This window comes from Manacus candei, unplaced genomic scaffold (assembly GCF_025592945.1).
Source record: "Manacus candei isolate 608988 ecotype Guabito, Panama unplaced genomic scaffold, ASM2559294v1 h1tg000192l, whole genome shotgun sequence".
NCBI classification, from domain to species: domain Eukaryota; kingdom Metazoa; phylum Chordata; class Aves; order Passeriformes; family Pipridae; genus Manacus; species Manacus candei.
The window spans coordinates 189,682-205,652 of record NW_026138240.1 but is presented as its reverse complement, the minus strand read 5'-3'; the positions used below and the strand labels follow the sequence as shown (position 1 = coordinate 205,652).

The window sequence follows — 15,971 nt, the reverse complement described above, 5'->3', positions numbered from 1 at the left end:
AAACCAACCAGGAAAAAAACCCATTACACAAGGTTTACCCTTCTGTTGGCTCCTAAAGAAAGAAAGCCCCATTAAAGAGCTGTCACTGGTTTAATTCCAGTTTTCCTACAGGGATATGATCCCATTCCCTTCCCCAAAAGATAAAGCAACTCGTCTGATAGAAATATTGGCTGCTTGGTGTGCGTGGGTGTTGTTGTGCGGGGTTTTTTTGTTAGGAGTGAACAGGAACTGAACCTTGAACTTCATTTACCCTTTGAACTCGTTACCTTTAAACAAAATTCCCCATGCCTTCCCTCTTCAAACAAATTTCATCACAATTACAGTCCCTTCCACTCCGCTTAAAGATATATAATCATTGACTTGACCTAATTACCTGGTGCAGGCCTTTCTCTGCAAGGTGAAAGCCATATTGGTGTGAACAGAAGCTGACCCCTGTATTCTCGATACCCCAATTTTATTCTAATTATTGTATAGGAGGTTTTCCATCTTCCTCTGTCCTCCTCTGCCCTCCCCCCAGTTGCTATTTGGTTGTCGGTGATGCCCTTTGGGTTGGGAGCTGCCTGGAGACAGGCTGGAAAATACATCTCCTGATGAAAAGGGTGTTGTGGGGGTTTTTTTTGTTGTTTTCAAGCTTCCCCATTCAATAGGGAACCAGGAGATTCGAGCCCTGCAAAAAGCTGCCAAGAACTGTCTCCTGTGGGAGCTCTCACAGCCTGCACCCGTCACCCCCCGAGCTCAGGGACCCCCACCCAGGGACACCCCACCCAGGGACACCCCACCCAGGGACACCCCACACACACCACAGGGGAAGCTTGGGGTGTCCAGGGAATGGGAATTCTGACGTGGAGACAGAGCCAACGCTCCCTGTAACTGCAGAGCAAAGCCTGGGGAATGGCAGCACAAAGAAGGGGGGTCAGGGTGGCCCCACAGACCCCCAAGCAAAGAGCCAGCCGAGGTCACTCAGGTGCCCCAAATCTGATGTTTGCCAGTTCAATGATATTTCCAGCCTGGAGGGAGTCAGGGTGGCACAGGCAGGGCCCGGGTGCCCGTCACCCTGCTGGGTTTTCACCCCCAAATCCACCCTCCCAATTTGAGGGTGCTGGGCCCGACCTCCCCTCCAATGTCAAATCACTTCAGGCTCCTCTGACATCACCCCCACACCATCCTTCACCTGATTTGTTCACCTGCTCAAACCACGAGCTCCTCAGAGCTGTAACTTCGTGCAAAACAGCTCTTGGAAGTGGGGTATTACCACAAAATATCACTGCAACGAGGACTAAATTGTATTCCAGAAGACCAGGACAAGACAGCTGCACCTTCTTGTATGAAGTCGAGGTTTAATCCCCACCTTCTCTGAGGGCAGTTTAACCCTTACAAATAAAATCAAGTGCCACAAGAGGATGGAACTCCCCAGCAGTGCCATTAACCTGCTAATTTCTGAGAGACAAGAGAAAGCTTGAATTACAGAGGTAATTTAAGCCCCATCTCCCCTCTTGTTCTTTTAAAACCAACAAGAAAAATCTCACAAAAACCAGCTCCAACATTAATAAAGAGCCCCGGCCATTGACAGGCGGGGTCGCTGAGAAATGGCACCTCCCTAACCTCCTCATTTGTCTTGGGCAATTGGAAAATAATTAGCAACCTCGAAAGGGCTTCAATACCTAAGAGTAAACAAAGGGGAAAAAAAAAGGGTGACTCTGAGTCATGGTCCTGTTAGCCTGGGAGGGGGGGGGGAGAGGGTTTGCTCATCCCCAAGGTGAGGGGAGGGCAGGTGTGGACACTTCAACCACTGTTCAAATCTCTTTTCCTTGGGTTTTTTTGTGTGGTTTTTTGGGTTTTTTTTTCCCAAGCAGCACAACAAAAGAAGGAGCAGGGCTGGAAGGAGCAGGTAGGTGGAGCGCCAGGCCCGGCAGAGGCTGTGGCAGAGGCAGCAGAGCCATTTATTTGTTCTGGTCCCCGGGCGAGGGAGAAAAGGCCGTGCTCGGGTGCCCCGGAGCTGCTCCCGGAATAAAGAGACGCTGGAGATTAAAGGAGCAAATCCCACCACCTGCCCCAAGCCTGAACCCAGGGATTTCACATCCCGGGGTACCCAGGAGGGACGGGGGGCTCTGTGGGCAGAGCCGCAGCCGTTCGATGGCCTTCGGTGCTCCTGCAGCTCAGCATCCCTGCTGATCCCCCTGATCCCTCAATCCAGGGCTCCAACAGGACAGCTCAGCATCCCTGCTGATCCCCCTGATCCCTCAATCCAGGGCTCCAACAGGACAGCTCAGCATCCCTGCTGATCCCTCCTGATCCCTCAATCCAGGGCTCCAACGGGACAGTTCAGCATCCCTGCTGATCCCCCTGATCCCTCAATCCAGGGCTCCAACGGGACAGTTCAGCATCCCTGCTGATCCCCCTGATCCCTCAGTTCAGGGCTCCAATAGGAACACCAAGGGCAGGGGAGCAAAACAGGGCCTGTCCCCAGCCCCGAACCCGGCCCAGACAGCACAGCATCAGACCAAGGAGGCAAACCCCAAAGTCAAACCCCAAAGACAAACCCCAAAGTCAAACCCCAAAGTCAACCCCCAAAGTCAACCCCCAAAGTCACCATGGTCCACACTATTGTCCTCCTTCTCCTCCTCCTCCTCCCAGAGTTCTTTGATCAGCAGCAAGTTTGCATATCAAAGAAAAGGAGGAAAGGAGGATATTCAAATACCCCTCCTGTCTGGCCTTACTTCCCCCTTGGTGGGGCTGGTTGGTTTTCCATAGTAAAAGTTTGTGTGTTTTCCAGCCACCTTCTTGCTTTCCTGTTTGGTTGGGGTGGTTTTATTAAACAAATTAAGAGTGGCTTTGCAAGACCTTTTAAAATTAAAGTGTTTCTTTAATTTAGTCCAATTGCATTTGGAAAGAAAAGCTTCTGTTCGTGTTGGGTTTTTTTTATTTCCAACTAGATTTCTCCCAGGCTGGGTGGGAGGAGGGACACAGAGTTTTATTTTGTTTTAAAATAAGCAGCTTTCCCCCCACCCCAACGACAACTAAATAATTAAAGCTGATGGATCTCATCCAGGGAGACACTCAGAGCAGACCTGGAATTTTTACCTACAGGTAGAAAACACAGCAAATCCAAACCAGCCCTGGCAGAAAAAAGCAAAGTGGGAAACCATCTCAAGAGCAGTGTCACCACCCTGACGTCCACTAGGTGACAAGCACAGCTCAAAGTTGGCAGAGGAGGTTCCTCACCTACTTGGGAGATCCTGCCACAACTTGAGGGAGTCCAAGTCCTGCTCTGCTCCTCCAGGGACAGGGGTTTGAGCGTGGAAAGGGGCACACAAACACACCCACTTATTAGTTTGCACTTCCACTTATTATTTTGCACTTCTGGGGTTGGTTTTTTCCTTCCCACTGGCGTGGAATCTCACAGGAACTGCAGCCACAAAGCTCCCAAATTTACCAAACCCCCTGGTCTTCCCTTCTAATCACATTTTAGAGACCTCAGACATCCAGGGAGGACAATAAGCAAAGGCAGCCCCCAAGTTTAAAGACACACCCCCGAGGTGAAGGTGAAAATCCAATGTCATGTTCGTAAAATAACAGATCTGGGGGGGGAGGGAAAAAAAAAAAACAATCAAAAAGGGACTAAATGACTTTATGGGCAGCTCAGCAATAATTGCTTTCTTAGCAACAAGCAACCTTTGGGTGTGTGAGGAGAGGATTGACCTCAGGCACACACATGGTCAAGGCACAGAATGAGCAGAGTGAGGGGGAACCAGGGGAAGGTGCAATATATCTGGGGGCTTTACTGAGCGTTTGATGTGGTGCCACAGCAAATCTCACCGGGGGGAAAGGAGAGGGGAAAAAAAAAAGAGAGAAAAAAAAAGAAATTAATTTCCCTCGGCTCTCGGAGAGAAGGAGAGAAGCAATCCTCACACACACACTGGAAATTGGCCCAAGGGCCACAGGCAAAAGCGGGTGATAAATGGCTTTTTGTCACGTGGGGAGCAGCGCCCGTGTTGGGGTTCTGCAGGGTATTAGTCCCCGTTTTATCTGAGCAGAGTAAACAGTCCATTAATTCAAGGAGCAGGAAGATACTAAATTAGGTGGTAATGCAAATGTCGAGTGAAAGCGGAGGAAATAAGAGTGGGGGACACGGAGGGGTGAGGGAATGGCTGGGAGAGTAAAATGAGCTCCATCCTGCTAAAGAATAAACCAGGGTGACAAAAATAAAGCGATCCGAGGGCTCGTCCAGCACCGGGGGAAGACACGGAGTGAAGAGGGGAGAAAATCGAACTTGTGGTGTTGTTGAGGAGCTCAGGAACGAACTGGTCGCACAGAGGGAGCTCTGACACGGAGAGGAAGGGAGCCAGGGTGACAGGAGGCTTCTTCCAACCTCAGCAACAAGGATGCTACGCCCCAAGGCTGGCCCTGGCCCAAAATCTTGGCAACTCACACCTAATCCACTGACCACATGAAGGGCGTGCACAGGAACAGGATGGAAAGCATTTCCCTCCAAGGGCAGAGCCAGAGGATCTCTGAACTCAGCCTGCAGCCCCTGGGATAATCAGCTCTGCTTTGAAGGATGAGGATACAAGTGAAGCTCAGGGAAGCAGGAATGAGGGGACACCAGAAAGCTCCTGTGAGCCAAAGACTCTCCTGCTGATGGCCACGGCCTTTGGGGGACAGCAGAGCTCTGTCTCTGCAGGTGACTGAGAGCAGGGAAAGCAGAGACACGAGTTCTGGGGGGTGGGGAGCACCCCCCCACACGTGTTTGCAGGGACTGACACCGACCCCCTGCCTGCCCCAAACCTTCAAGGGAAGCTCATCCCTCTCAGCCCCGTCCTCCCCGCACACCTCATGCATCAGGTGTTTATCAGGGACAGCAGAGTGCTTCCAGGGTTTGGAAGGAGTTCAGAGAGTACAAGGAGCTTCAACCCCACTAAATTTTGTCCTCCCTTGGGTTCTGTGACTTCACCCACTGCCCCTCTGAGGCATCTCCTGGCAGGCTCTCCCTGCCCTCAGCACGGGGCTGTCTCAGCACCGAGAGCCTTTGCCCCAGGAACCATCAGTTTAAAGCTAAAATAAACTTTCCATTTCTCCCCCAGATTCCATCCTTTTTTTTTTTGTTAATGCTTTGATCCTCTCTGCAAAGGCAACACCAGACCATCTTCCTTTCCAGCAGATGGCCAAGTTTCGTTGCTAAATGCAAAATAGTTCTTCAGCCAGGGAACCCGAGTTGGGGGCTTGGGGCTCCAGGGAACCTGAGCAGGGGGCTTGGGGCTCCAGGGAACCTGAGCAGGGTGATTGGGGCTCCAGGGAACCTGAGCAGGGTGATTGGGGCTCCAGGGAACCTGAGCAGGGTGATTGGGGCTCCAGGGAACCTGAGCAGGGTGATTGGGGCTCCAGGGAACCTGAGCAGGGTGATTGGGGCTCCAGGGCTTTGAGATGTTTCTCTCTGAGTGGAAGGTGTCCCTGCCCACGGCAGGGGGTTGGAATGAGATGATTTTTAAGGTCCCTTCCAACCCAAACCATCCTATGAGTGTTCACTGGACCCGAGTGAAGCCACTTGAACTCTGCAGCGGCCGCAGCTCAATGAGAATTATTTCCTCCACTCCAGTGGATGAACCTCACTGCAAAACCAGCTCAAAGCTCTCCCCTGCGACTCCCTGGCTTGCCTAACGAGCTCTTTGGGATTGTCCAGGTGAGGAAGACAAGGTTTCTTCCTCCCAGGGCTGCCCAAGCCCCACTCATTGCTGGGAAGGTGCCACTGGGAGGGCAACTCAGTTAAAAGCTGCGGCTGCAGAGGCACAGCCTGGGGTGATGGGACGTTGGGAGGAATTGATCTGTCTGCCAGGAGTGTTTGTTCAAGCCCAGGCTGAGGGTGGAGAGAGGAACAGCAGCAATTCACCAATTTGAAGCAGCAGCTCCCACTTTAAACCCACGAGCGCAGGGGAAGGGAAAAAAAATGGGGGCGAAGCTTCGTAACCAAATCAAGAGAGCTGTGAGCTCAATAAACAGGCATTATCCCGTGGCAAAGATTTTGTTACTGTGGACTGCTGATCCCTTTATCTCTCGGAGACAATCAACCTTCAGCCAGAGGAGTCTAACCTCAAACCCCCCTAACTCGATTTTCCGCGGTGTTAAAGTTTGGGGGGACATTTGTCAGCGCCGGGGCTGATACGATCAGTCTGGAGGAGCCCGGGACAAAGAGCGGCGGGTGAAGAGCGTGTCACCTCCACACACATTCGTTCCCTTGATGAACAAGGAGCTATTAGTCGGTGAGAAAGCATTATCGGGGTGAAGGATGGCGCTGATTGTTTCGGCTGCTCTTCCCGTGACACCGGAGGAGGAGGAGGAGGAGGAGGAGGAGGAGGAGGAGGAGTCCCAGTGTTTGCCCGGAGCCCACCGGCTCTGCCCCCACCTCCCCGACCCCAAACCAACCCGGACACCCAATCCCAGGGTTAAACAATAAAAAGTTTAACTTGTTTTAAGGGGCAGTTCATCACCTGGAAGCCTCGATGTTACAAAGCTACTCCGTAAAACACCCCCCCCCAAAAAACTCCTGCCTGCAGAACCACGGTGACAGAACATCTGAGGGAGGCTCTTTTTGCTCCAACAAACCCACCAGCAGCCACGAGAGCTCTGGGGGAGAGAAGCTCGTTGAATAAAGTCATACCTGACTCCTCACACTGCTTTCATTTCCCAAGGAAAAAAAAAAAAAAAAAGTGAGAGGCCTTTTCTTCCCTCCAGTTGTCCTTTAACACGTTTCAACTTCGGGATTTATTATAACCAGGCCTTAAATTAAATTCTTCAGGACAGTGGCTTTATTTTTTGCACACAGTGATTTTCAGCACCGCATAACCCGAGTAGTAATTTAACATATTCCCCATGGCTCACGTTGAAACACACGTTTGAGCACATGGAATGAAGTCAGCAGCAGTTTAGCACGTGCTAATGTATATATAGCAGGGGCTTTTATTGCTGTCCACACCATTTCTCTCAGCTGGGAAGTTGGCACTGCAGGATTTGTTAGTGTTTCGAGGTTGATCCTGCAAGAAATGGGGACAGCCATCGTTATTCCCACGGGCAGGTCCCCCCAGGTGAGCAAATTCTGAACGTGGCTGTGGGATGAGGTTGCCTTTGATTGGAAGGGATCCTGCCCTCTGTCCCTCGAGGCTCTGGGTGCACGTGGAGCAGGAACATGGGAAAAGTGCCTTTGTGGTCTCAAACTGTCCCACAAATGTGTCCCACAGCAAAATGAAGAGAAGTTTACCCTGGTGTCACCTCACTGAGGGCCTCAGCAACTCAAACCTCCAATGGGAAACAACAAAACCCCCAAATCTTGGCTACAGCCCCAGAACATCTCGAATGCAGGACCTTGAGCATCTCCTGCCCTTGTTCCCGTTGGAGGACAAACACAGAACCCACCAAATATCTCATCTTGCTGTTCGTGCACCACCTGAGGGAACATTAACCCCAGGCCAGGGCTGCTCAAGCCCTGGCACTTTGGGGAGGGTGAAATCCCATTTCCCAAATCCAGAGATGTCCTTGGTGCCAGCCAGGGGCTCTGGGCACCTGAACACTCACGGGGCACCAACTGGATGATCCAAAAAAATGGCTTCTCCTCTGCCACCTTCCTAAAATCCCTCCTACTGAGAAAACCCCGTGCAGGTGGTGGGTGACAAGAGACTCTGGTGCCTGTTTAGGACACTGGAATCACTTCCTTTGGGAAAAAAAAAGGGGCAGAGCAGAAGCTGGGCTGAAGTTCCACCCTGGCACTTTGTTAACTTACATTTCCTGCATGTTGACCCCTCTGCTGGGGGGGAGAACAGAGACACGAAGCATTTGTTCCCCAGATTTCCACCCTCACAGATAAAAAGGCTCTTGGGAGACGGGGGCACAACTTATCCCAGACCCCCATCCCAGCAGGAACCTCTACATTTGATAATTCACGTGGGAAGATCCCAGGAAGCTCCATCCTGGCTCCTGTGACAGGTCCCACAGCCCCCTGATCCCACTGGAATAACCCACAGGACGAGGGCATCCCCCCACTGCAATTCCTCTGGGGCTGGATCATAAGCCAGCTTCCTATTTTCACGCAGATTTGCTGGTTTTTAAGGTGTTTGCTAAAAAAAAAAACAAACCCAACTCGTGGTTGAAAGACCGTCCTCCAGGTACGGAAAATAAATCTCCCCCCCCCGTCTGATCCCCTGCGCTCACAAAGCAATACAAAGAAACTTTAATTATGCTTTTTCCCTGCTGGCAAACAGCAAAGGAGGCAGGATTTTTGCTTTAGAAAAGCTGCATTAATAAGTTATTGGCTTTTCTCTGACTTCTAAGCGATTTCAATTATAACTCCTGGCTGGGGCCCCACGGAACTGCTGAGATTTTACACCACACGTTTCATAACATTTCTGTTTTTCTTACGAGCTTCTTTTGCCATCAAGGAATTACTTGAGAATCTCAGCTTAAAAACCATCCCCAGGGCTGGGCAGAAACCTCTTTCCAAACCACAAACCCGGGCTCGAAACCACCCGAAGAGCGAATCCCAAACCTGTTGTTTGGTGTGAAAGCAGCTCGTGATTTAAACCCAGCGCTGGAGCCTGAGGTTGACAGTCCTCAGCTGCAAATAAACCATGAAACTGCAACCCACCTCAGTGTGGGGATGGGTGGGAACGAAATATTTTGGGGTCTGACCCGGTTTGGGTCAGGATTATGTCCCCAAAAAGGGCTGAGGAGGCACCAGAGAAGATGCTCCTCGGAAATCCAGGCTGCCAGCCCCATGCAGGGCCCAGCACCCACCAGGACTCACCCCCTGCTCCTCCCCTCAGCCACTGCCCACGTGTGGATTCAACATTTGATAAAGAAAAGCTGCTTTTCTGGGATGCAGGGGAAGAAAAGGGGGGAGTCAGACAGGGGAGAAACCCCTGTGATCGCACCGACCCTCCAGGCACAGAAACAGCCCCTCAGACCAACTTCCCAAGGTCTTTGCCCGGAGGAGGAACAACTCTGAGCTCCAGATGGGCACCCACAAACCCGCAGGCTGAGAGGACTCCCCTCAGGAGCAGCATCTGCAGCCACAAGTTGGGATTTCTGCAGCAATTCCTCGTTTTGCCGCAGCTTTGAAATCCCAAAAATGAGCCCACGGAGCCACTTTGGGGTTGGTTTGAAATGGAAGCTGGAAATCCTGGTGGTGTCACTGCCACCACCTTCTCTCCAGAGCTCTCCTGGATAATTTGTGCACCTATTTCCAGCCCCCTGCAAGCAAACCTCCCCTCCTCCTCTCCCTCCCCAAACAAATAATCCTTAATAGAGAGGTGAACAAAAAAAAAAATACGGCCAAAACCTTCTGAGCAGCCCGAGAACCATTCCAGGAACTTATCTGCAGGATGCCAGAGACATTCCCACCCCAGGCTTGGAAGCACTGATGTTATGGTGCATTTCCATCCCCCAAAAAAATGATAAATCAAAGGCCCTGAGCTCTGTGGGTTTAAGGGAGGTTGATTTCCTTCCCAAAAATGCCACCTGGGGCAGAAATTGGTGTGGTTTAGGTGGTTTTTTTTTAGAAAACATGTTGTTTTCTAAACATCTCCTCCCCTTGGCAGAGCTCAGAGGTCGAAGTGGTCAAACCTGCTCCAGGCCACCAGAAGGAAGGAGGAGAAAGAACTGACCTGTGGGTTTAACCTCTCCCTCCCTGGGCTTTTTGGCAACAGGAAGGATGAAGGTTTCTCCTCTTCACCAGCATCTCCCCAGTCACAGACCCCCTCCCACCCCCTCCCCAAAATGTTTTCTGGGCTCTTTTCATAAAGCTTTAAAATTCCATCGACAGCAAGTTTATAATAACCCGGTTAAAAGCAACAAAAAGCCATTTCTGGACGTCGGGGAGGCAGCACTAATTGCTTCTAATGGTACTGAAAAGAAAAATGTAAAGCTTTCAACCCCTGCACAAGAGAAATTTCCAGTCCTCTGTGGGAATTCGGGGGGTCTGAGCTGCACAGACGTGGAAGTTGATGATATTCAGCGTTTCTGAGATGGGTTCTCAGCCTTTTTATTCGACCTGATGTTGGGGCAAGTGGCTCCTTCAGGGATCTGAAGTCACACTGGCCCCTCCAGCCTCGCCCCCCGAGCGCTTCACCACTTCTATTAACGCCAGAGCGGGGCATCAGGGGGGAAAAAAACCCTACAATTCCCATTTTTGGGGTGGAAAAGGGGAGATCTGCTGCTCCTGCAGCAACACCGGGGTCTTACTTCAGCTCCCGCCACGGGAAGGGGAAATTCCCGGGAATACCCGGGTTGAGGGGGGGTTTGGGGGGTAGGTTTGGACTGTTTGATGTGGGGTTTTTTAATAAAACCCCAGAAATCAGAGGCTCGGGACGCGGGTGCGGCGCCGAGAGGGGCCACACGAGGGCACTGCAGAACTCGGGAATGGCAGAGACCCCCCCAAAAACACACCGTGTACCCGTCATACACTGACACCCCCCCAAAAACCATCCCATGTACCCGTCATCCCCCCATCATACACTGACAACCCCCATCATACACTGACACCTCCCCAAAAACACACCATGTACCCATCATACACTGACACGTCCCCAAAAACCACCCCATGCACCCCCTATGCACTGACACCCCCCAAAAAACCCCCCCATGTACCCACAGACCCCTCCAGCACCCACTGACACCCCCCCAGTACCCACAGACACACCCACCCCACCCAGAGACCCCTCCCATAGCTACAGACACCCCCCAGAGACCTCTCTTGTACCCACTGACACCCCCAAAAACCCCCCTTGTACCCACTGACACCCCAAAAACCCCCCTTGTACCCACAGATCTCCCCTAACCCCCCTTGTACCCACTGACACCCCCAAAAACCCCCCTTGTACCCACTGACACCCCAAAAACCCCCCTTGTACCCACAGATCTCCCCTAACCCCCCTTGTACCCACTGACACCCCCAAAAACCCCCCTTGTACCCACTGACCCAAACTCACAAAGCTCCTGAAGGAGCTGAATATTAAGTGGCACAATTTATAGGATCCCAGAATGGGTTGGGATGGGTTGGGAGGGACCTTAAATCCCATCCAGTGCCACCCCTGCCACGGGCAGGGACACCTTCCACCATCCCAGGGTGCTCCAGCCCAGCCTTGGCCACTTCCAGGGACGGGGCAGCCCCAGCTTCCCTGGGAAATCCATCCCTGCCTCTCACTGCCCTCACAGGGAAGAATTCCTCCTTAATATCCCACCTAAATCCACCCTCTGCCAGCTGAACTCCTGCCCCTCAGGGCTCTGGGATCTCCCTGCCACGAGCAACCCCAAAGGGAGCTCCCACTTTCCGGGACAAAACCGCCTCTGCCGAGTCTCCTGGCGCCCTGAGCGGAGCTGGGAGTGTCTCCTAAGAGATCCTAAGGAATCACCACAGCCCTCAGGACCTCCACGGTGCTTCCCAGCCCTGTGCAAACATTGGCTTCCTGATCACTCCTCGGGGACGGGCCCGTGGAGCGGGGCCATGGCTCATTGAGTAAAACCATCCCAGCCCTCTCCATCCCTTCCCGCTCCCCCCGGGGACGGCTCGCAACGTTCTCCCCTTCCCACAGCCAAGCCCCAGAGCAGCCAAAATTAAAAAAGCCCGTCCCAAATTCACACTGCTGGGCTCTCCCTGCCCTCCAAACCCACCCTCCAATCCCACTCGGAGGCTTCTTCCCTCGAGCCTGGATTTAACGAAGCTGGAAAACCAGGAAGGTGGGAGAGGCGGCGTTCAACGGCACGGCGGGTTTGCAGGGGAGGGCACAACCTCTTGGTGGTGGGAAAAGGCCCCAGGAATGATGAGGATGTTCCCACAACGTTCCCACAACGGGCCAGTTTATCCCTCTGGCTGTGGGCAGAGGGATCACCCCGTAACCCTTTCCATCACTGGGTTGGGTTTCCATCACCCCGAGGGCTCCGTCGGGATCCAGGAGCTCTCCCAGCCCACAGCAGGAGCAGGGTGGGTGCTCCAGGGTGGATGAATGGAGAAGAGAGGGTGGCAGCAAAAAGCCCCACAAAAACCAACCAACCAACCAACCAAAACCAAAAAACCACCAGAAAAAATGAATTTTCACGCTTAGAGAAATCAGGGAAATGTGGATGACGACGAGAGCCAGCTTGGGAAGTTTTTGAGTGTTCCCACTCTTCCTGCAAGGATGTTCTAATTGGGAAATCGAGGCTCAGCCCCTTTGAAGAGGGAGGTTGAGCACCCAAGAAACGCCCCAAAGTCGCTCGTTAACTCTGGGAAATGTTGGACACCAGGGAAGATTCCGCGTTTTTTCCATCACTGACAACCCAAAACAGACCAACCAAGCCCAGCTTGTACAGAGGTGATCAAGAAACACACGTGAACTTCCAAAATATTAAAACCAGGGTCATCACAACATTTCATGGTCATTGACAAAGAAATGTACCAGTCATCAAACAAACCCCAAAATCAAAACCAAAACCAAAACCATGTGAGATGGGTGGAAGACAAGGAAGTCCTGAGGGATCACACCCAGCTTTCCACCTTCTCCACTCCAAGAACTTCAAGAACCATCAGTGAAACTTCAAAAACCATCAGTGTAACTTCAAGAACCACCAGTGACTTACCATCCTCCTGCAGGTCTGACGGGAGGGATGTCATGGAAGGGGCCAAACTGCAGCTCTGATTTTCGTCAGAACTGTCCTGTCCAAAGCCAGGCTCATGTTGATCCTCCCCTAGAAAGAGAAGAGAGCCTGATTTTAGTGGGCACATCCTCAAACCCAAATGTTCCTGCCTTTCCTCCCAGCTCCCACCACAGTTCTCTACAAAGCCCCAAAACGCTTTTGTGGGTTTTAAGGGATTTAAGGCCAGACCCATCACTCAGGGCCAAGGCAGTGCATTCCTGCTGCCAGAACACTCCTGCTGGATATGTGCAGCCTCCATTCCTGGAAGGCACACAAGGAAGGAGCTGAAAACACCAGTTTTTGGGGCCAAACTATCAGAAGTACATCAAAACTCCTTGTTCTCACTCTCAGCAAATAACCTCCCCATAAATCATCCCCGTGTAGAACAGAGCACTGTGCCACCTGCTCCACCAGAATGAATAATCTCCCTGTGTTTTAGGAAAAAAGCTCTGAGATCCTTCATTGGAGAGTGACAGGGATAAAGAGGCTGACTCCGTGCCAGGCAGGCACACACGAATTCACCAAGCCCCACATCTGGGTGTGGAGGCAGGAGCTGCTCCATCCCCACCCTTGGATGGGGCAGCCAATTTTTTTTTGCTGGGGAATTTGTGACTGATATTGGGTTTTCTGCAGGAGGCACTTTGAGGCACTGCAGTGACAGATGTTAATAGCAGATTTTAATGTAAACGGAGCACCGGCCTACCTGGAAAGGAAAACACCACTCACCCCTAAACAAAGTGCAAAGGGGTCTTTTCAAGCTGATATTTCCTGAGCACACAGAGCCCAGACTGCTGATAGCAGAGGTAAAGACAGCTGCTTGCTCATTCAACACGCACCAAACAGCGAGAAAGGCGAGTTTTCAGCTGATGTTAATTGTGCTCAAACACTAAACCCCAAGTTTTATCTGGGCAAACAGAGGAGTTTTAAATCAAGCCCTGATGAAAGGGCACCAGGGGCCTGGCAGGGAGGTTCCAACCCTCTCCCCCTCCCCTCCAAGAACCAGAGTGGAGATGCTGTTAAAGCCTCAGCTGCAGAAAGACCCGACGCAACATTTCGGAGGTGGTTTATTTTTAACAACCTGAAGCTCCCTCAGGACCCCCCCCCCAGGCTCCTGCAGTCAAGAAAACTTCCAGTTCCTCATGCAAAGGAACAACCTGGCTGTGAAGAACATAATGCACGAGATTGTCCTCCCCCAGCTCAGCTCGTTCAAGCACAAATCACACCGTGCCAGATACCAAAAGCTCAAAGGTCTTGAAAATCCGATGGGAGATGTGACTTTGGGATTTACCAAAGGCTTTTGGGGGGTCAGTGACACAGCACGGGGGTCCCTGGCAGTCCATCCTTGAAGCCATTGGAGCCTTCCCGACAGGGGAAGAGCCCAAGCAGCAATAAAACCCTTTCCTGGCTCTATTCCCACTTTGCTTCCAGCAGCCTCAGGGTGGAACCATCGGATTTCGGAGGAAAAAAAGGAAATTCAGAAAACAACTCCTCTCCTTTGGGGAGGTGCCATCGTGCAGCACCATCTGCACTGCTGACTCCTCGTGCCAAGGAGAGAAGCTGAGGGTCCCCCGGCCCCAAAAGGGCAGGCTCCGATCCCTCCCGATGGATCCCACGGGATCCCAGGGATCACCCACCCACACGCTCATTCTGGGCCACGAAGACCAAGCCAGGCACGTTCCTGCGTGCTGCAAGAACCCAAAACTCACACAGGCACCTCCAGGAGGTAAAAAATACCCAGTGAGGGGTTAAAAAGCAGAGACAAAGCCCCGCTCTGCTGAGCAGGCTCCGACCTTGGCCGAGTCCTCCCGGTGCTCAGCTCAGCTGGGTGTGACAGGGGGATGTTTCTTCCCCGTTTCACCCCTATAAAAAGGCTCTAATAAAAAGCTGCTGCCAAAGAAAAAAGGGGGGTTCCTTCCCAGGAGGAGCCTCCCCGTGCTGTGCCACCGGGATGCGCCGGCGCGACCGGACACCTTCCACGAGCCCCTTCGGCCCCTGGAAAAGGACATTTCCTCCCAGCCCGAGCACGCTGTGGTAAAATCCGCTTTTCCAGAGCGGCACGGAGGTAACAGGTGGTCCCTCCTAACGAGATCCAGGTGCAGGATTATGGGGATAACGAGCAAAGTGTTCCCGGGCCCGGCACGGGGAGCGCCCGAGCGTGGCTGCACTAAACCACTTGGAACGGGAACAAGGGCCCCCAGCAGCAAAGTTCCTTGCAGGGATCAGTCACAGGAGGGCTTACTGTTCCCCTGAACAGCAGGAGAAGCTGCTCCACACACCAAGAGAAGCTGCTCCACACATCAGCCACGGAGCCCCAGGTCCCAGAGCAATTCCCACGCATGGAACACGCTCGTCCTCATCCCTGTGCAGGAGGGGAAACCGGGGGGTTCACCCCAATATAACTCACCCATAATCCACCCAAACATAATTCAGCTAGAAAAGGATCAAATCCATAAAAATCTCCCCGTCCAGGGAGCGTTCCAAGCACGGCAAGAGCCGGGACCCTGCGAGCTGCTGCGGCACAAATCAACCCAAACAAAAGTGTTTGCTTCCCTTAGGAATGTTTTCAAACACCACCTCTCAAGTCACAAAACAGAAACCAAAGGAAAAAAAACAACTCTGCCGCCTGAAACTAATCCTATGGCTTTTCCATTTGGATTTGCATCACCAGAACTTCTCTGTGCTTTAATCCCCTTTCTCCATAAAGTTTATGGAGCAGCAACAGCCAGTTGAGTCCAAGCAGAAAAAAAAACAACCAACAACTTGTCAGGGGCCAAGCTATTGTTCTGATGAAGAAAAAACTCATTAGCTTTTAATGAAAACACAGGGAATAAAAACCAAATAGGCACAGAACCCCAGCAAATAATTACCCTGCACCTGACGCAGTGCTGCTCCATCTTCCTGCTCCAATCCCCAGCAAAACCCCCCGACTTGTCGCTCTTTGGAGCACAAACAAACCCAAGATTGGCTCTAAGGGAAACAGCAAGAGGTTTCTTGGGCTTAAACCTCATCCAGGGGCTCCCCTGGCACTGTTTGCTGTCCCCCAGGGGGGTTGAAGACCTGGATTTCTTGTTTTGTGGCACAGGAAAGATGAGGTTATCCCATCTTTGAGCTGCCTGGCACTTCCTGCAGCAGCAGGGAAGCTTGAAGGCTTTCTGTGGAATTAACACAGATTTATACTGATCTTTCATACTTCTCCATTCTGAGCAATTCCAGAGGGGGTAGGTGTGTCCCTGGTGCCTCCAGGAGAAGTCCAGTGCCTTTGGACAGGTCACAGAGGTCACACCAGGTCCTGCAGGACCCAGGGAGGTCACCCAGAC

The 15,971-nt window shown here is 52.1% G+C and overlaps 1 protein-coding gene across 1 annotated transcript in view; it reads right to left on the bottom strand.

Annotated features, from left to right (window-relative positions):
• The window catches only part of SKAP1 (src kinase associated phosphoprotein 1), a 149,323-nt gene that overhangs the window by 105,687 nt on the left and 27,665 nt on the right, over positions 1-15,971 (bottom strand). The window contains exon 4 of the mRNA XM_051774206.1: positions 12,598-12,705. Within this exon, the coding sequence (XP_051630166.1) occupies positions 12,598-12,705 (108 nt within the window). The remainder of the gene's footprint in view (positions 1-12,597; positions 12,706-15,971) is intronic.